The sequence below is a fragment of the Watersipora subatra genome, chromosome 2 (genome assembly GCF_963576615.1).
Source record: "Watersipora subatra chromosome 2, tzWatSuba1.1, whole genome shotgun sequence".
NCBI lineage: Eukaryota > Metazoa > Bryozoa > Gymnolaemata > Cheilostomatida > Watersiporidae > Watersipora > Watersipora subatra.
Window position 1 is genome coordinate 5,175,014 of NC_088709.1, and position 22,870 is coordinate 5,197,883.

Below are 22,870 nucleotides of genomic sequence, written 5' to 3' on the forward strand. Positions count from 1 at the left end.
GCTAAACACAGCACTAAATCTTCAGCTCATCCAAAGAGAATTAGCGTCAGTTAATTATCTGTCAGGGGAAGAGAAATACAGATATGTTTTGTTTTCCTGGGAATATATAAACTGTAAAACGTCCTGCAGATAGTTTTTTTAATAATTAAAATGGGGAAATATTTTAACAGGTGTTTATACTATAAACAGCGAGAGGCATATTATTGTCTATCGATTAATACTTAATGATACAAGTATGGCAATACATCAAAGTGCTGCCTTAGAGTTAATGATAGGCCGATTACCAAGAAGCAAAGGTAAAAACATTGTTACAAATTTCAAAAACAGCTTTTGACGCAAGCGATGAAAGACACATCTGGCTGGTTTACAGAGAAGACCACTCAATACGCAGTAAGGGCATGTCTATCACATGATGCCCCTCACATGACACCTGTCACGCGATGACTGATACACAGACCAGGTGTTTGATGACTGTCACCTGTCGCGGGACATGAAAAGAAACCATTGGTTTTGACAAACTTTCTCGCCTTGCTTGACCCTGTGAACTTTTACGACATCACAATAGCATTTTGTAGGCATGGTTACATTGCAGTTACTAACCTACAATGAATGTTACAGTCAAACCTCAGTTTTTAACCAAAATCTGCTCCAAAAGGCTGTTTGAAAAGAGATTTGTTTAAAATCAAAAACTTTTTTATTATAGTTAATGTAAATAAATTTTATCTGTTCCAAGTTTAAAAACTACTTTTAAAGTCTTGTTTTGCTATTTTACACCATAAACTGTATACACATGTAATAAGAATGGAGGTAATGGGTAAAATACAGTGATTATCTTATAGAAATCTAATAATAGACTAGGTTAGGGAATGTACTGTACTGCTGTATCTGTAGCAAATCGCATCTAAGTAGTTTACTCAGAGTCTCGTGTACCGTGTGCTATACATACATAAAGTGTAAAAACAGACTGTGTTTTATTTTAATAAAACACATCCATCAAAATTCATGTTTCCCATGTTTTATTTTGACCAATTTTAACATAACAGTAAAGTAGCGAAGTTTAGCTTATGCTAAGGTTACAATCTCATAACGAAAGATACTATGAAAGATTGTGTAAAAAAGTGGCACACCAAAAACCTTTCTTATTCTTACCGATTACAATTGTAGTCCAGTAGTAACAGAGAGAAAGGTTAACTTTAACTTGGCTTCTTTCCATTTGGTCGAAAGCTGAATTTTTAGTCGAAGTCTGAGGCGTAAAAAACCATAAATTTTCTGGTCGAGTTCAAAAAAGTTTGAGAGCAAAGTTATGACTGTATTCTAAAGCTCAAATATATATGTACCTACAAAATGCGGTGAATATTTTATAAATTTAAATATTTTTATCTCTCGGTCTACCAAAACTTCACTGACTATGCCAAATGTTTAAAAGCACAGTACTATTGGTAAGGAGGTACATCTGACAAATTAGTATTCATATTGATCTAAAAATATCGCTCCATCGAATGATACAATCTACCTAGCTGTTTCTTATACACCATATATACCATTAAGTCATATATACCATATACAGTGCAGCCCCGAGTTATGGCGTCCCTGTTTTACGGTTTTTCGCCTTACAATGTGGAGCACGATGTTTTTCCATCACCTCGTTATGGCATCTTTTCGCCATACGACGTCAATAAAAATGTCTGCCTAAATTCAAATTCGGCAGTCGATGTGCTGCATACACCGGAGTCATGAATTAGAGTTTAGTAAAATACATACTAAAACCTAGCTTTAAGTATGTGTTTAGTAAGTTAAATTTATTTAAGTTAAATTCAACGTTTATGTTATATGTCTGTCTCGAAGGTAAGAACTCCGTTGCTATACATGTTACATTTTATTGCAGATCATAACCACTAAACAAACTAAAATTACTGTAGGTAACTATAGTTACTAAGGTTAATATACTTATTTGTTACTAATTTTAAAATGTACAGTACGAACATAAAATTTTAATGTTTTTCGCCAGGTGGTGTTTGCATTAAATAATTGCAATGGGTTTCCATACCCCTTTACATGACATTTTCGCCTCATGATGCCAACACTAAAACGAATTAATGTTGTATGGTGGGTCCACTGTATAGCATTACACCATATATACAATATATACCACAATACAATATATATACAATATTGTTAAGGTCAAGCGCCTTCCCTTAACTGGCTACTGCAATCTACCCCTGTTTCAGGCAGAGAAAGAGTGTATGAGTTCAAAGTGAATAAGTTTGTATTTGACTGTAAGCGCCACAATCAATGTACAACAGAGGCATTCACAACTCCCCTGAGAGCCTGGCCCATCTTGCCAAGTCACCCAATTTACTACCATATAAAAGGAAGGTGGATATGTACAAAAACAAGTAAAAACATAGCACACGGTCGAAACTGAATATAATAATAATATAAAAAGAAGTATAAGTATGATTAAATAATTATTGGCGTCGCCGATTAAAAACGTACAGAGTAATAAGAAATAAGCATATACAACAGACAGGGGAGACGAATCACGATATTTAAAAGGACAAGACAGTATAAGGCATATAGGAGTAAATAAAGTAAATGCAACGTCCGCCACAATATATACTGTAATACAATACATATATATATACATATACCACTATACGATATGTACCACGATATGATATATACCACTATACGGTATATACCACTATACAATATATACCACTATACGATATACACCATTATACTATATACATCACCATATAAAGTCATACCTCGACATACGAACTTAATGCGCTCCAGGACTAAGCTCATATGTCAAATCTCTCTCATCTTCAATTACCTTTTCCAATTTAAAATAGCTAAATACGAATTAATCCATTCTCATCCTTTAAAAACAAAACACCTAAAACAGAATATTACAATGAAAAAACATGTTTTCAATTGTTGCAATTCACTAACTACGCTCACAAAGTAACAACAATGATATACAGCCCAAAAGGATAGCCGACGGCTATCATATGGGCGTGGTTTAATTATGGAGCTCTATTAGGATTGTGCTAGCCTGGGTTTCAAAGCAAACACAACTCTCGCGGGGCGGTCGCGTTGCCTTGTTAGGTTTTAGAAAACACGAATCGCTGTTATCGTTTCATTAGATTATTCAGCCAGTAGACCCCGCGGGTCACAATAGCAAACATTGAATTTCTGCAATGTAGGGGTAATACCTAACCAAAATAATGTATCTAATCAAAATAAAACATTTCAAATTACCTATTTTTAGTAAATTTAAAATTAGTAAAGGTCGTAGTATATGCCTAAAGTTGAATATAATTACCCGAACAACGGCATTTTTTTTCTAGTTTTTGATTAATATTTTGCCACCCCTAATATAAAATGACAAAGTCTTTCATCGGTTTCACATTGTTTTACCTTGCCAATAAGATGGGACAGCAGGCAAAGCTGTGCAGTGTAGTTTTCATACTCAAAATCTAAATGCAAAACCGAATTTGAGCTATTTTACGATTGTGACTATTAATATCACGAATGCTTGTGAATGGCAACTGACTGATCATAACGGTGACAATATTGGGATACTATATTTATTTGACAACAAAATGAATTCAACAGATAAGTAAAATAACCACTATAGTTCATAATATTCGTAAATTTACAAGGTGCTTTATTCAGCATATTTGTTTGTTCGGGTGCCGTGTCCGGGTTAATCCTAACAGAGCTTCATAATTAAACCCCGCCCATATGAGCGCCGTCGGCTATCCTTTGGGGCTGTATATCATTGGTAACAAATACTTATTTAGTGGTTATGATTGGCAATAAAATGTAACATTATTATGTATAGTAACGGAGTTCTGTATGGTGTGAGAGTGACTTGATGGCAACACGTTTGGTTCGCTATACGTTTGGTTCGCTATACGTTTGGTTCGCTATACGTTTGGTTCGCTATACGTTTGGTTCGCTATACGTTTGGTTCGCTATACGTTTGGTTCGCTATACGTTTGGTTCGCTATACGTTTGGTTCGCTATACGTTTGGTTCGCTATACGTTTGGTTCGCTATACGTTTGTTCGCTATACGTTTGGTTCGCTATACGTTTGGTTCGCTATACGTTTGTTCGCTATACGTTTGGTTCGCTATACGTTTGGTTCGCTATACGTTTGGTTCGCTATACGTTTGTTCGCTATACGTTTGGTTCGCTATACGTTTGGTTCGCTATACGTTTGGTTCGCTATACGTTTGGTTCGCTATATGTTTGTTCGCTATACGTTTGGTTCGCTATACGTTTGGTTCGCTATACGTTTGGTTCGCTATACGTTTGTGGCACCAAGTAACATGGCATAAAATTTAACTTACATCAACTTAGCTCACTATAGAGACGTTAAAAATCAGTTTTAATCTTATTTTACACTGTTATTTAATTTTAATTTACTTTTTTTCTTAGGTTTGGCTCTTTGTGGCTCACTTTTTAACTCACTTTTACCTTGACCTTTTTAAAATTGATTCGGTGAGAAAGACCGAGTGATGCTGTTCCCATAAGCGACCTCTCGCATAATTCATAATTGGCCCCTCGCATATTCGGCCAGTTCACAGCCGCACCGAGAACCATGCTGTAGGCTCGTATCTAAAATTTGTATCGTACAATAAATGCTCCTATAACATAAATTCCAAATAACGTTAAGAATTTATGTAAAGTTTTTGCTTCGTACTACGTAAAAAATTTCATATAACGTAATGTGTCAAATCGGGCGAGTTTTCAAATTCAACTTGAACGGTAATCTATCTCGCCACACTTGCGAAAAACCGACGTGCGTATAGCGTTATAGCTCTTACATATGCATACAACTTTTGCAACATTCTAGTACGTCGTGATAGATTGTCAGATGTGTCGACAAAACAGAGAATAGGGTAGCTATTGTTAATAGGTGCAGATGTTACAGCGTTGGTCCAACAATCCGGATGTCACGAGTTGGAGTATCGTCAAGTTTTCTTTTGTTCCAACCTTGACCCCTGGATAGAGATAGATGACAAACAAGTGGGATCGCTTTTTTGTCAAATATTTTGTTGTTTTGCTCTTTTGTTGACGTATAAAATATTTGTTATTAGTTTTACTTTGCAGAATACACTTTGAGGTTTAGAAAAAAAAACAAATAGTTGTAAATGAACGTTGAAGATGTACGCTCTCCATCAACTTATTACCGCAATCATGGTCTATAAAACCAGTGAGATTGAGCAGAAAAAGGGGAAAAGTTGTGGTTGCCAACTAAAAATGCTACAGTTACGGTACAGCTCACAAATTAAAAAAGCCAATCAAGTTTTTCCTTTTTGTATGCCCAAAGGGGTGAGTTTGGAAAAATCTTGGACTGGATTAGGCAATTTACATGTATTTGTATTTACATGTATAAAATCCCTATAATGTTCCTGTAACGGATTATTTATGTTGTAGGAGCACCTCCTGTATCTCAAAGCAAAAACTTTCATGGAATTTTTTTCACATCTCAAAGTTAGATCGGGACACTAGTACGTATGTCTGTATGGAATGAAAATGTAAGTTATGTTTGTCAATTGAACATTTATGAATTTCAAACGATGAACCATTGGAAAGTTTTTCATCTAACAAATCTTGCGTTAACCCTGAGTTAAGGCGAAGTTTAAACTAGAGCTAAGACTTAGTAGTCACAAAAGGAACCTATGAGAATATGTAATTGTAACTTATAAATCGCAACAAAAATTTCTTGTCAAAATGCTTGAGACAGTTTTAACAATGCTCCTCCCTCTCATACAAAAGAACTTTGAGAGAATAACAGTGGCAGTGCATTTTACGGCCACATTTCCTTGCAGTGGCGTCAACCTTGAAAGTTACTTCATGTCACCATACTAATCTCAAGGGACCAAGGTTATCATAGCTAAAGCAATTTGGTGCCTTGGTAAATCTTAGTGAAACTGTACCCTATTGCCATGTAGACCCTATAATGTAGTGCAGCTATAGCGGCACACATGAACAAGATCAGTACATGAATGTTTAGTAATTTATACTTTTGCGAAAAATAATCCATCTGAAAAAAGCCACATGACAGAAAATTTTAAATGACAATTTTTGAACTATGATTAGAAACGAACATATTATTGTTGTGAGTACTTTGAACCGGCATATTAAATGCTACACGAGCAACAAATACAAAAATATGTTTCCTTTTATTTTTAGATGAAAAGTTGCTATGCGGTTTATAAGAAAACTTGTCATACATCATATGAAACAAAGTAATATATTATCACGACGCGCTGTCAGTTGATAAAATATGAATGATACACAATAAGCACCTAGATGATAAGATCTTTAAATAATCCAGTAATAACTAAGAAACTGAGATAACAATAACCTTTAAATAACCTTCAAAGGTCGACACGCGACTTAAATATGTCAATTGCACATCCTTTCGGTCTGTCATTATTTATTATCTTGTCCCATGTTAATAATATAGAGTAACTATTTAATCTAAGTGCATCATCTTCACCCCTGCCCTGGAAGACTGATGAAGCTTTCAGCTCTGATCGTGAGAAGCTGCCGAAGGTGTAACTAAGCGGTGCTTTTATCGCTGACCCATTGATCAAGGATATGAACGATAAAGAAATAAAAGTAACAAACAATTTGGCAATCTGTGATGCAAAGGGGTTCACTTTTGCGGAGGTCTGTGAATGAACTGTGGATTTAGAAGCATATATATTAGTTACATATGAAATGCTCACTCACTGGCCCTTTACAAGGTTCATAAAAACTTTTTAGCACACGCATACATTGGTAGCACATGAACACATTGGTAGCGCACGCATGCATTGGTCCCACTCGCACGCACTGGTAGCATGTGAAGACGCTGTATATTAAGTGCAAAGAACTCAAGGTATCACAGCTGTAGACCCGATTTGCTGTAATCACTAGTATTGTGTGGTCGAAGCCTTGACTAGCTGTGCCAGCTATGTGGGGAGGTTGGGGGGGGGGGGGGGGACAATATTCAGTCATATCCGCTATAAATATTTTTTATGATGGATTCAATAATTTTTCAACCTTGAGATTATTTGCGTACAGATATTAGCTCAGCTATTGCACAAAATAGACGCACAATTTTTGAAATCACTAATGAACGAAGATTTCATAATTTGATAAGCTATACCCTTGGAAATTTACGAAAGAACTCCTTGATCCATTATAATGCTACTTTTACACAGATGTGTTTTAAATAAATTATATATTTAGTAAAACACAAAAAACTGACCAAATAACTCAATAAACAAAAAATGACAACGCTTGAAAACTTTGCTTACACAAGCAAAAGTTTAACAACTTTCCACCTACGTGTATAACGTTTACAAACTTTGAGACTACCATAAACACTGCTATAGATAACAACATTATAATATAAAGGTTGTCGGTGTCGATGTCTAAAGGTACGGCCACACGTAACGATTTTTTCGTTCATTTTGACCAAAATCACAAAATTAACGAAAAATAAAAAATTATTCGGCCGAAATTCACAGAATTGTCTGAGCTGTGCATGCACACCGAAATCGTCGATGAAACGCTTTTAATTGGCTAAACATATTATTAGCGAGCACAGTTCTAGCAACTTTAATAATTTCTATAGTCCAAGAGACACAGTAAAAGTACCAGCGCACTTCTACATAGTACATACGATGCAACTGCCTAGATCGCGCTATTGTTGATTCTTTATCGTTCGGACACTATGGCTACAAATCGTTTTTTTTTAAATAATAACAATTTCTTTTTAGCAGCAAAAGTTGTGTTGTAGAAAAAGTTGCCATCTTTAGCGCAATCAAGTCCGTTGCATCATATTTACTATGGCGAATCGCGTTAGTAATTTATTGCGTGTCGCGTTATGTGTCTCGAACTAAATAAATTGTAAAAGCTGCTAGAATCGTGCTTGCTAATAATTTGTTTAGCCAATTAAAAGCGTTTCGTTGACGAATTCAGTTTGCATGCACAGCTCAGACGATTCTGTGATATTCGGCTGAATAATTCTGTGTTTTTCGTTCATTTCATGATTTCGGTCAGAATGAACGAAAAAATCGTTACATGTGGCCGTACCTTTAGGGACTATGTAAGCTGGGTACTAACTATGGTGGTCCTATTCTCACTGGTGGTAGACTGGTTGATTTAGTTACTTTCAAAGCTCAACTTTTTCAACTTTAGTTGCAAAAACAATTATGTATCTTGCAATCACTTGAAAAAATAAGAAAAATGTGGTCAATGATAACGGAATTAGCCAACAAGGTAAGATAAAGAGATAGCCTAAGGTCCTCCTGACAGTGATACCAGAACATATATACTAAACATGTGGCTGCTAAAAGAATCTAGTAAGTTGGTTTTGTAGAAAACTTAAAAACACTCTATTGTAACGATCTTTTATGGCTGAGGTAGATTTCCTTGGTTAACTCATCACTAATTTGTTTAATCCCTTCGAGTTACTTTGGATTTTATAAATCAGTCTGTGGTTTGTTATTGGTATAAGCTTTGTATAATAACATGTAACTGCATATGTTAGCATTATCTGCAATACCAGAGCTGTGGTAGTTTTTTACAAGCTCATTAGCAGAGCTTGGCCAGCATTAGAGACTAAATTAGTTTAGTTGTCTGGTCAAAATCTACGGTAATGTTCTTACCTAGATTTAGCTTTCAATCTTTTAATACCTAAAATGGACTGGTGGGAGTTTAGAAAACATGAGAATGTTTTCCAAGCAGCTCAGCATATCACCCGGAAGCTCTCTCTCTACGCTGTGACAACGATAAATGGTACGACCAACTTGTACTGCCATTGTATCAACTCATAGCGTACAACATCATAGTATTACTGCGATGTTGGCAAGACCAAATGAACGATACAGTAACATGTGTCAGAGGCGTTATAAAGACCGTAAAATGGTGAATAAGCAACAGCAGCGATAAGAAAACTGAAGGCGAGACAATTCCAGTTAAAACTACCACGGATCATTTCATATCTCAGCACATGGATATGTTCTGAAACCTTATCAAGATCTGAGGTAGTTTAGCTGTGATACCTAAATCTTAACAAGAAACTGTATGAAACCTTCACCAAGACCTCCATATTAGGGTTATAGAGTTGAAAGTCACTGGGTGATGGAAGGTTAAATAGTGTTGACAGTCACTGGGTGATGGAAGGTTATAGAGTCACTGGGTGATGGAAGGTTATAGAGTTGACAGTCACTGGGTGATGGAAGGTTATAGAGCCACTGGGTGATGGAAAGTTATAGAGTTGGCAGTCACTGGGTGGTGACACAGAGCAATAATGTTCAGACTTTGATAAGTTATTTATATAATATGACTGCAGTGGATACAAGAGCTTCAGTGCTATTCCTTACACCAAATAACTGATTAAACTTGTCAATAAAAGCAATTATTAATCTCAATGTAAGGAATCTAACTATGTTGCAAGGCTTCATAAAAAAAGAAAATTAAAAAACAAGATATTCACAATTAAAAGTTGACAATTGGGTGACATTTAACCGTTATTGGAGACAAACCACGATGAGATAGCGTTTATTCCTTATTATAGTTGGGACTCACTTTTGTGTTTATCAACTTAAACCACAACTTCAACAAGCTGCATGTATGTCTCGCCTTCAACAACACAATGCTTTAAAACACACCGAGGGAACATGTATAACATCCCTCTACGGATAAGAGATAATGCTGACACGCTTGAGTCGTCGTTTATTGACAAAAGCTATTACTATTTGGTAACCTAGATTGAAAAACGATGACAGAAATAGAACAAACTACGTTTCAGCAAATGAGCGAAGCAATGAAGAATTATGAAGTAAAACATCTGAAGGTGATCTGTACATCATCATAAGCACTGATGGCTTTAATGATGGTAAATGGTAGACTCAGAGATGAACAAAACAGGCGACTGAGGCTAAAGAAAAGGCAAATCATGATACAAATGTTTCCTTTTTACAGAAAATCTCAAATTAAGAACTACCTCAACCTTTCATTTTAATTCATTCTAAAGGGAAGAGATACATGTACATGTATACACACATGTATATACAATGGTACCCTGAGATAGGGACCACCGAAGGTACAATTTTTTTGCAATCCAAGACTGAACTTGAGCTGAAAATTTGTTTTAAAATTGAGCCAATTTCAAAACGCCAGCTTGACTCGCACGGAGGTTCAGAATTTACCCTCTACGTTACATAGACATTAGAAAGATAAAGCTGTATCTTTCTCGATTGATTTATGTTTATGAGCATCATTTGTTAATTGTACTCTACAATTGATCTAATATATAGAAAAGTCTTTGTGCCTGCAACGCTGGCCCCCAGGGCTGATACTATGAAAAAAACACCCACCTGGATAGGCCCAGACTTGGACATTGTACCCCCAATCACCTGGTTTTGTCAATTTGAATTTGGATATTGTACCCCCAATCACCTGGTTTTGTCAATTTGAATTTGGATATTGTACCCCCAATCACCTGGTTGATCAATTTGAAATACACCCCCTAAACACTGGGAGTTCCCTAGAGGGCGCCCAGGTTCCACGCCCCGCTAAACATCCAATATGATTCATGCATTAATAAAGAAAAAAAAGCTACGAACAAAATTTTCAACTTTATTTAAATACGTTTTTATTTTGGATTTTTCATTTGTTTAGTATTGCAAAAACGATCGTTTTTTCTTCTGCAAACGACTTATTTTTTTGTTGCTAACAGAGACAAACATATTGTAGTTGACTGTTGGTAAAAAAATTAAACAAAAAAGGCAATTAGCTAACCATAAATCAATTTATATAAACCGTTCGTGTGGCGACATAATAATTGCTCTGCCCACTAACGTCAGTATCGCAAAACGACAAAATGTCGCTATGCCTGCAAAAGGGTTAATAAAACTGATTCCAAACAACCATCAGATCATCATTTTCATTTACAAAGAAAAACATAATGAATATCAATGAAATAAATATCATTCATTCTGAATATATTGCTAAAGGGTTGCTAAGATGATGCAGTGTCGACTGTCTCTTTTCCCTTCCTTTCCTGTTAGCACGCAAGCAGCAGCAATCTGCTTTAAAATGAAGACTGGAATTTCGGTGCAATTTCTTGGTATTACTTTGGCTGAATAAAACCTTAATGAGCATGGGCCCTTTTACTGGCTTGCTTGTGGAAACACCCCCTAAAGTAGCAAATTCACTGACAGTGCCCCATGGTCTGAAAACCCCCTAAAACGTGATTTTGGGCCGAACCTAATGGGCCTTTTAGGGGGGAGTATCAGCCCTGGGCGCTGGCCCATATGATGGTTGACCTGTGATACTTGTCAATGATACTTGCCGGTTGCATTTCTGTAATATCCTAAAGAGCAGGCAAATGCAAAGCTTCTTGGATAAGATTTCTATTTGGATACTGATCATGAGTTAAAGCTCCGATGTCGATGATCTGGTCAAAAAGGAAAGTACTGTTCCGTTTTGGTTTTATCAACAAGCTCATTTATGAGTTATGATAATGAAGTGCAACTATAACTTTATTTTATAAATTGCAAATATAGCGCATAGCGTATAGAGAGCCGTTAGGCCTATGCCTAAATTTGTTATCGTCAATTACTCTTGCCTTCGGTCTTTCCTCCTCCACCATTCGTCAGCAAGCATAGTACGTAAGAATACATTATTTATTTTAGATTGTATTAGTGACTTATTTGTACTATTTCAGATGATAGTTACAAGTGCGCTTCACATTCAAATATACTGTACTGTGAGTACATAGACGTATAATAGTGATAGGAATTGTTATAAGAGAGAGGGGGAGTTAGGAGAGTTTTAAAGGGTTGGAACGGAGTAAGTTTATTCCTTTTAATTTAAACGGGAGACAATTATTACGAAAAGGAGTGTTTTTGGATTCCAACCTTGAGTCATGAATTAGACTCATATTTTAAGGTACCACTGCATGTATATACAGTGAAACACGGATAACTCAAACTTCAAGGGACCGAGCAAGAGTGTTCGAGTTATTAGAGCGTTCAAGTTATCAGGACAGTCTTAAGTGCATGTATTTATCAGTAGATACATGTACATATACAAACTATATATCAATCAAAAGCATAGATTGCTTGTTGCAAGTTAAAGGGTCTCTCGTGTGAAGTTTTAAATATTTTTAATCAGAAAGTAGCCTCTAGATATTTTTCTATCACTTGAGATTTGTTTGTTGCTTTAGGTGATGTGACTGCCAGGATGTTCTCAGATTAAAATTGGCAAAACTTGATCGCGGTTAAACCGCTCAGAAAAAATACATACGTATTTTTCTACCGAGCGTTTTAAGCAAGATCAATTTTGCAGTAAGTCAGTTATTACAAAACTGCTTTACTATTAAAAACCCATTATCAATTTTGCCGATATTACTTTAAAGTTATCCAAATTTTACCTCGCTTTTCTTGCTTTCGGAGGGCTTATCGCTAAACGGATGTTTGGTAAAATTTGATTTTTGCAAACCTTTAGAAAACTCGTTAATGAAAATGTTTGCCGATGTTGGTAATAACGAGGCCTAAGAACTACTAAAAGTCGATGTTTATTTCTATGGCTTGGAATAAAGTGATATTCTAAAGCGATAGTAACAACCGTCTCGGTAGCCGTTTGGCAAAAAACTGTTCGAGTTAATGGAGTTTCGGTCGAGTTATCTAATGCCATTTATCATTGTGTGGGAACGGAACAAGCAAATCCATTCGAGTTAACCATGTGTTCGATATATCCGAGGGCGATTTATCCGAGTTTCACTGTATATATATGTAGATATACCTCAAGTATATATACACCCAAACTATATACTATAGATGAATATGTATACTTGCAGTATATATATATATATATATATATATATATTGATGTGTTTGTATTTTTGAATATAATCTCATGTAATTTTCCCAGGCATTCCAGTGGCCAAGGTCAAGGAACAGGTAGGCGTATTTAACATGTACTTCTGAGACACGATTACTGCTAGAATACATAAAGTTCCCACAATAGAATTACTGTTACTTCGAAAGACACATATAGTTAGCAAATGTGCACTGCCTTAAAAATTCTATTACTTTAAAATAATTAATTTACTGCACCAGAAATTTATTAGCAAATGACTTTAATGTTCATGAGCTATGCTGGGAACTCTGTATGCGCCAACATCAATTATTCAAAACTGCTTTGGTAAGATTCTAATGAATTTCATAGATTTTAGCCAGTGTCAGACTCCAAATTATATAATCTACTTATAAATGAAAAAGTAAATAACCTATCGACTTAAAGTGTAAAAAATAACTATACAATACCCATTTACAGATGTAACAACTAACTGTACATAGTGTAAGTATGTAAGTGTAACAAATGAAAATAATTCATCTACATATAGATGCAACAAATTAATATATACTTCGACGGAATGAAAAAATACATATTACCATATAAACAGAGATAATAAATAACTATTTAAATCTATTTAGGTGTGAAAACTTGCTTTTTCTGGAAAAACCAGGTAAACTGAAACAATAAATAAAGGACTGTCGGCCCAATTTCTTAAGAGTCAGCTTGTACGGTCGTGGACAGAGAGAGTTGGCTTGTACAGTCGTGGACAGAAAGAGTCGACTTGTACAGTTGTGGACAGAAAGAGTCGGCTTGTACAGTTGTGGACAGAAAGAAATATTTTCATAAAGACCAATTAAATTTCAATGTAAAAAAGCACTAATGCAAGCGAGCCTTTGCTACAGAAAGGATCATTTATACAGTGTGTGATAAACGGAGCGCTAAACTAAACTTTCATATAGTAAACATAACGACAAAGAGCAGGTGGTGCAAGTTGAGATAGGAATATTATTTTTAGGCTCATAACCAGAAAGACATTCGCGGTGCGGTCAAGGAAACCAACCTGTATAAACTCGAGTCTCAAATACTCTGGCATCTCATGAATTTTAGTTATCCTGAATATAATGCCAATGATGTCTTCAGCGGCGTAACCGAGTCCCCATAGTTGGCTGATGATGGCGTAAGCTTTATCAAAGTCTTTGGCAATGCAGTGGTCGAGCATATCTTTGATGAGAAGAGGATGAGGTTCATCGCATACCTTGAAGACATTCTCGGAGGTGACATTCTGGAAGCCTTGAAATGTCGACTGCAGATTGTTCAGACCCTGAAAAGCATAAAAAGGAATGTCATTGATAACAGCAACCCTACAGAACTACAGCCCTACAAACCACAGGCTCCGGTAGTTATGATATAAGCTGGCACAGTCTTGGGAATGTGACTAACAGGGAAACAATAGAATAGAGTTTTTGACCAAACACGTCAATGAAGCTGCTTTCACTCAACAGGACAATAAAATCTTGGAAATGAGAATTCCCTGAGCATCAGTCTTGGTCAATCAGCTGAAAAGGAAACCAAAGAGTTTTGCAAAGGTTGGTGAGTAACGCATCCCTATGACGACAGTGTAACCTTTGGCTAGTGAGTCATTAGGTGATACGAGATTAACGCAGCGTCTATTGTTCTGCGCTGTGAGAAGTTTACCTAAATCCACTATGATGTTCGTTTCCACACAGATCTGTACCTCTTTGTACCAACAACGCCGTTGCAAGGAACATGCAATTAGGATTAACAGCAGTGGACTTATAAGCTAGGAAAAGACCATGGATGAGTATTGACTGCCAACTTCAATAAATCAGGCTCTGATGCAATAGTCCTTTGTTCCAAATAAGGCTACCTGGATTTCCTGAAATTTCACCAAGAACAAAATAAGCTGCCAATTAAGCTGTTTTCTCCAGAGGTGTTATTTGTTGCATCACAGAGGAGTGCTGAATGAACCAGCAAACAAACCATAAGCAATTGTCAAATCAGCCTTGACTGCATGAGTAATGCTCAACTGTTAACAGCCCCACTTTATTTAATGACTACCTGGTGTATTAACAACACAGAATCTGGAGTGTACGCTTCATCCGGCAGAAAAAACATGTGGCCAAAAAGAAGCCAAAGAAGATAACTAAACATCCGGTCTTAAGCCAATGATTATCTCAGGTAATCAGAGAAAAGAAAAAATGGAAACGAACTATCGGTTTTTGGAGCAGACAAGATTTGAGTAAAACGCCAAATACGAAACTGAGTCTAATTTGAAACAGATTTTTGATTTTGGCTACCCTTGACCCTTTGACCAACACGCGAGTTTATAGTTTAATAAACTCTTTTAGAATAAGCTACAGGTTATAGCATTAGCTCTTTGCCCATCACTACGAGCAATAATACATCGCTATGACAAAAGTACAAAAACCAGCAAACTTAAATTTTTGTTATATTCTCATCAAACTTGTATATTATAAAACAATGCTTACACAATCTCTAACTTTTACCTTAGCTGAAAATATAAAATTGGATCTTTTTTAAATTATCAGCTACAAATATAACAAGTGTTGACTAGTGTTATCAGGTGTTGCATAGATAACAGTGAAAATGCTTAGCCTGCAGCATCCGAGCCCACCACTATTTATAGCGGAGCCAGGGAGGCAACCATGGTAATTTGATTTTAAAATTTGAAACGGTTGTGTAAAGTTCTTGAAACACACTTCCTTTCAAGGTTAACTGAGAGCACCAACTTTATTGCGTTAACAGTAACAGCTAACATTGAAGGTTGGTGTTTGAATAAAATTTTTGTGGAATTTTAACCAAATACCAGGTTTTATTAACATTTTATGTCACAACAATGAACAGAAGATTCCTGATCGTTGCAAAATATCGCCCGGAAACCCTATACAATGATATTAAAATAACTCATTTTTTGAACTAAATTATCTAAAATTGACCATTCAAAATCCTCGATCGTAAAAACAAAGCGTGCGTTAACAGATCTTAAACATGACTTTTGAAAATAGCTAAATTTGAGGAACAATTTTTTTGATTTGCTGTTTGTGTGAAGGATTTCTTGCTAGCTTACCTCCACGTGATCTACGCACAAGCCCACTGGTGTAATTCTATAACCACCAGTCGAAAGTTAACGCGGGATGCCTAAATATGATGAAGACTTTCTCAGAATTTATGGAATCTGCTTTGACCTTGTGTTATATTTATTTTCTATTTTTGGTAACTGCAACACGCAGCGCAGTGACTACACGAGTAAATGTATTAGAATGGTGGCCAACAGAATCACTTTGTTTTGTGTTCATATATTGGCTAATCGTCGGCACTGACATCATATATCATACATCTATCTTTGGTTGAAAAAATGACCTTGTCACAGCTTGGAGCTTGCATCCATTCTTGCATCTGGATTTTTATTCTTCTAACATGAAAAATCATTGCTGACAAATTAACCATCATGATTACATTGGTATATATAAATAGATGCAATTCTAAAATGCTGTCAGTTAACATTTAAAGGTTGACTTGCAACAAAATTCACATTACAGTTATCTGGTATCAAAAGATTCACCATGTCTTACTCTGTTGTGTTGTAAGTGCCAAATATGTGGAAATGTGATAACAAGCTCTTAAAAGCTCAAAAATGAAAAGCGGCCATAGATTGGAATCTCTTTATTTCTGGTTATCGTCTTGTCACGTATGTTCTCACGTGAATTGAAAGGCCAATACAAAGCTCAATATAAAACTTATCGTAGTACTAGTTTATGACAAACATTTCGGGTTTTACCGAAGACCCCGCATCAAATATAGATGCTCACTACTTTACAGTTTTATTTAGGCGTTATTCAATCGTCAAGTCGTTCTCTGATCATGTGACCCAATACTTCGCAAATAATTTTTGCAGCACTTTTTGATTATCACAGGTGACTAACAAGCTCGTCATGATTACCAGACAATGATATGTACTCCTTCGAGCTAACGTTAAAAAGTTTAACGATTTTTTTACGGTAAGTTATAAGATATCAGTGCTAAAAGTGGCAGCATTACAATGACGATAAAACAGACGCGTAAGAACAATAGACATAGTTTTCTTGAATGCGTGAAGTATATTTGTGAAAATATTTCGACGAATAAGGTTGCAAGAAAGTGTAAACAGAAACCATCTCTCACAACTACATCACATTTGAGCCGTTTTGAAAAGGGAATCCAAACTACGGCGGTCTGGTGTGGCTGCGATTTTCTGTTCGTTTTTGAGCTTTTAAGAGCTTGTAATCACCTTTCCACATATTTTGCACCTACAACACAACAGAGTAAGACATGGTGAATCTTTTCATATCAAATAACGGTAATGTGAATTTTGTTGCAAGTCAACCTTTAAGAGATTACTCGCTAAGATGCTGATGCGGTGACTACACGAGTAAAGGTATTAGAATGGTGGCTAACAGAATCACTTTTGTTTTGTGTTCATGTATTGGCTAATCGTCGGCACTGACATCATATATTATACATCTATCTTTGGTCGAAAAAGTAATCTTGTCACAGCTTGGAGCTTGCATCTCGAGTGTTTTAGTCTCCAAAACTGGATTTTTATTCTTCTAACATGAAAAATCATTGCTGAAAAATTAACCATGATGATTACATCGGTATTTATAAATACAGTAGATGCAATTTTAAAATGCTGTCAGTTAACATTTAAGAGATTACTCGCTGAGATGCTGATGCGTGCTGACAGCATCAGAGCTTGATAAACTAGACATGATTAAACTGCCCCTTTCCAGTTCAGAATAACTCTAACGATGAATAAGTGTTCACATTACGCCTTGGTTCACCTAAGATAACATTGTTGACTCTACAGGTATTATAGAAGATGTGGCTTTTAAAACAGCCACACCTTCTTTAATACACCCAAGCATGCAGTGAATGCTGTGTTTATATGTGCTAATCTCTAAATGACTAAAAAATCTTTACTATAATAAAAGTTGGGTCTGTCCGAAGCCATAGTTGAGGATGGAGAAAAAAGATTTCATCATCTGAGATTTGAACTCGGAACATTCAGCTTGGTGCACCAACATTGTAACTACTGCACCAGTCGACCACTCATTGGCATTCGCGAATAATTTTAGGCCTGATGATCTCTTGCAGCATATTAGACTGGGAGGACACTAGTTCAAATAATATTTAGACAATGTTATTATATCACGAACAATGACTTTGTAAGTAATTGTAAACTTATCTTTACATTATAGTTATTATTATTGACACGGCTTGTCATTTAAAAACTGCATGTTGAACCATGACTTACGACTTTCAGACAAAATTTGAGCTAATATTCGCCATGACATACAAAATAACTTCCAACATATGATGTCCAGAATTTCTCTAAACGTCACATTTTGGAAGCAAAAGTGAAAAAGCTGGTATATATTAACACATCGTAAAAATGAGATATGCAACGTAAATAAAGGGATCCATATCGAGCGTAAGTTGAATAAGTCACTGAGAGCTCACTATCATCAACTTCCGACAACCTCTGCGTATTGCTGAGCTCACACTTTTTCCACAGGTCTCTAAGAAAAAGCAGTGATAAAGACCTCTTTTTACTGATTAATAATTTAGCTTTTACATATAATTTCAGTTTTTAGTACTTTTTACATTTTGTGTCTTACATAGTATTGTATTATACATTTATAATTTTACACGTAATCACTTGAAATATTTATCAGTTTGTTGGGGTCTAGTATGAATTAAACAGGAGACGATACATGTAGTTTTATATATGAATCCTTGCTCCACCTTATGATGGCTTCAATATACGAAGTAAATACCAAAGCTAATCAACTTTGTATTTCATGATTTCACTGCATTCAAACCTTGTCCCACAATACTGATAGATGACAAGTCATACTCTGTATATTTACTAGTGCACTACTGAAGAACAGCAAACATCACAGACCCCAAACCTGCGCTATTTCTAGTAAAACAAACTGGTACTCAGCACTAAATCTCTACCGTCTGCAGCTATCTTACGGCATACCTGTCTCATGTCACCCTCCGCAGTGAATATTATAGCCTCGAGACCGCTGTCATCATATTCCACTTTTTCCGACTCACACACCGACAACAGTCGGTCTAGCACCTCGGCGTCTGTGAGTCTTGTATAGCGGAGCATAGCACATCTCGACTGTATAGGCTCTGTGATATACAAGTTGGAGATGCGATGCAAATACGTAAATATCTTGAGAATATCACCATTCAACGTGTCATTAACTCACAACGTAACCTGCAGTCACGCAGAAGTGCTTGTTACCAATAAAATACAGAAAAATGTTCAAATTTATTATAAATCCTGACTCAAATGACCTTCAAAACAAATTGAAAATTCATTTGACGACATATGGATGAGTGTCCGAGACGAAGAAGGGTGCTTTAGACACTTAGGTTGATCCCGATGTCAATGCTGTACTCTGTGTTAAAAGCCCCAAGTTTTGTAGAACAAAAACGCTAAAACTATGCCGCGCATACGAGTTTTACCTCCAATAGAGAGATAAAACTTGTATTCGACTCGTAAAAACCAAGTCGACAATGTGTACAAAGTTGCCAAAAGCACATCAACCAGCCAACAAACTGGGAATTCATAAAAATGGTAGATGAACGATGATGCAACTGCATCTTTAATGTCTTACTAAACTAACAGATAACTAAAAAAGCGATGGTGATTATTGCTAAACCTGGATGAATTGCTAATTGTAGGTTTGAATATCAGCAGGATGATCAAATCAACTGCCCTTTTTGAAATCCTTCATTGTCTCAAGGTGGGTTTAACCGAATGATAAGATTAATCATTCCCATAATAGTGTCTCTGTTCACGAACAAATTATATAAAATAACTGCTTCGGCAAAAACGATTGTACAATAATGTTGATGAAAACATAACTGCTGATGAAACAACAAGATCAGTTGTCTGTGTGATAAACTACTTCAGAGACAGTGCAGACGGATCACAACCGACTATCACACGAGAAGTCGGATATCTCGAGAAACACTATTGACATCCCGGAATTTAAAAGCAAAGGATTTGAGATGCCCAAAACACAGCCTAGTGTAAGCTGATTGCAGCCATGTGATTTATGATGACAAGTAGTTTGAGAAAAAGATCAATGGGAAGATTTTAAGGCGAATCAAATGTCAAACTGTAGATGGGAAATTTAAGTAGTTTGTAAAGATATAGTGGATTATATTACTATTCACTTCAAATGATTAAATGAAAATAAACAAATTTGAATATTTTATAAAACGCTAATAAATATAAAATACACATTATATGTTCAGAATCATATTTTAAGAACATTAGAATATATTAGTTAGATGGAACTTTTGCGCAGTAAGGCATATCTATGTTAACACAAAACAAACATGTGTGAAGGGGCAGAACCAGACTATGGCTATAACAGCGGATTACCAGCTGGGCGCAGTCAAACCTAACACGACCATAAATAACGATTACGAGTCCAACAGGACATGCCCTCTGTGTAGAATTGTGTTGGCCCTGGTATGCTTGCTCAAACAACATCAACTAACAAGTTGTCAGGCAGTATTTAAAGATAAATTGCAAAACAGATAAACAATTGGCTTTCAGAAGGAATTATGAATAGCTACGTGTTCCGTCATGTAATGACAACTCCCGAATAATGGCTATGCGTGTTGCGATGAAAAATATATTTGACATTCAAAGTCAAGTTGCTATTACTTTTCCAACCACTATCACCTGTAAGGTTGCTGATTTACTGTCTTGCCTTAACGTGCAACTTCAACTATAAGCAAAGCTCTGACTGCTTGCTGATTGATGACTTCTTACAAAACATAATTTAGAAATTAGGCAGTTTGAACAGCTACAAATACGTGTGAAGGTTCGACTAAGGGCTTAGTTGACTCTATTCAAAGAATCTGTAACAATATAGTTAAAGGTAATGCATCGCCTTGTAACACCAACGACTCATCCCTGACGCCACTTCTAGCCATATGAGAGTGGCCTCAGGGATAGTTTACAACTGATAATTTACATCTGTAAACTTGAAAACACCAGTCGATTTACAATGCACTAAAGTCATTACGATGATAGACTTCTATGAGTTGATCTGGCGCTACTGATAATGCGAGGTAATTTTTAGAATGGCTATTTTTATCTCGATGGGTTGCCTTCTCTTGCCCTCTAGTAAACTTAATAATAACTCTGCCAGTGTAGACGTCAAGTTCAATTCTTAATCCCTTAAACTCGGCTACTATGATTAAAATAAAAGTGGAATAGAGTTTCTAAAATGCACAAAATGGCTGATATATCTAAAATAAAAATTGTTTAACCTTTTAAAATGATAAGAATCTTGCCATTTTTAAGTGCATTTTGGTGCGTGAATAGGTCTCAGCATAAAGAACGTTATACAATCTTATCGCTTCACATGAGTACAGAGTTTTTTTTAAAATAAAGAGCCATCCAACAGAGAGAATTGCATCAACATTTTAATTTCAATATAGAGCTAATGTATTAAAGTCGAGCTACCTTTACCTCATTGCTTTTGTTAAACATATAATTGAATTTATATTGAAATTCATAATAAAAAGCATATTAAAATTGGTTTAATATTTGCTATTTCAACAATAGTCAATGCGAGTAGAGCTTCAAAACATACTGCTTATCATCCATCACTTCAAACAAGAATGAAACAACTTATTGAGATCATAAAATGTTTAGGCTTTAACGTGAGTTCTAATGTAACATGTCATGTCAGTGCTATGATTGCGATAGAGTGGAAAGGACAGCGAAGTGCTGCTTCAAGAGTGCTGCTTTTGAAGTGCTGCTTCAGGCCACCGCTGCCTAGCAATACAGCGTATTGAGAGGAAGGATGATTGTTGTTAAAGAGTGTCTGACCCTCTACATCCCCTTTGCTATAACATCATTTTAAAAAAGTGGCTCTAATAGTTTTGAGAATACTTATATTATGAGGATGCACGCTTGAAATAACAGAGGCTAAGCCCTATCGAGCTGCCATGCCAACATAATAACTGTAAATGTACTGAAGTTCCCGTGTGTCTAAATCCAGTAATGTGTAATTTATGTGAGCAGGAAAGTGATGTCTATCACAGGCTCGCTGATAGAGTTCAACTAATATGGGGCCATATTAAGAGGGCCACTAATGGCCTGCTCGACTGCCCAACGAAAGACAGCTTTTAAACCAGCGGTGACAAATGCACCACAACAAATAAGATAATCCATGGAGCATGATAGAGCCATATAGACAACAAAACATTCAGGCTTCTTCTTGCTGAACTTAAACATAGGCAAGCGTCGAACAGAAGAGAATCGGTCAAGAATTGGGACTTGACTTTCAGATTCTTTGTGAAACACAGGTGATACAATGCTGCCTTTAGCGTGAATCTCTTGGCCACTAATTTATGGCTACCCAATCTTAAAGTCCAGAATTGGAAGTTGCCATGAGAATAGAATATTGAAACTACTGTATACCAAATCAGGCCTTTGAATATAACATTAGGACATTTTTGCGTACGTTCTACTTATTCAGACATATAAGGCTCTGTGACTGTTTCGTCGATGAGGTAAGTACAGATATTTGTGCTGTATAAAAGGGAGCGAGTGGTAATATTACTATATTTATCATCCTCTACCCTCACAATGAATCGATAGCAAAGCAATACAGACTATTGAATGTCACTTCATGTGGAAATGAAGGAAACTTTACATTTGGTAACTAGTAGTTTCCAATATATTGTTTACCATACAATTACATGAACGCACTAAAAAGGTGTTTGGTGAAAAAAACCGCACAATTTCCAAATAAGCGCAGAATCTAGAATATCGTTGTCTCAACCCTTACTATATGGCGTGTCCCAACCAGCCCGTTAGACCAGCTAGTAGTGAGACCGAACAACCAAAAACATA

At 36.0% G+C, this 22,870-nt stretch overlaps 2 protein-coding genes across 3 annotated transcripts in view; one reads left to right on the plus strand and one right to left on the minus strand.

Moving 5' to 3' along the window:
* The window catches only part of LOC137388848 (RWD domain-containing protein 4-like), a 145,026-nt gene that overhangs the window by 79,001 nt on the left and 43,155 nt on the right, over positions 1-22,870 (plus strand). The gene's annotated exons all lie outside the window — the stretch shown is intronic.
* LOC137386896 (replication factor C subunit 2-like) overlaps positions 1-22,870 on the minus strand; it is a 37,798-nt gene that overhangs the window by 922 nt on the left and 14,006 nt on the right. For both annotated transcript variants that reach the window (XM_068073098.1, XM_068073099.1), the window contains exons 5-6: positions 18,953-19,110; positions 13,946-14,206 (exon numbers count right to left, since the gene is read on the minus strand). In XM_068073098.1, the coding sequence (XP_067929199.1) occupies positions 13,946-14,206; positions 18,953-19,110 (419 nt within the window). The remainder of the gene's footprint in view (positions 1-13,945; positions 14,207-18,952; positions 19,111-22,870) is intronic.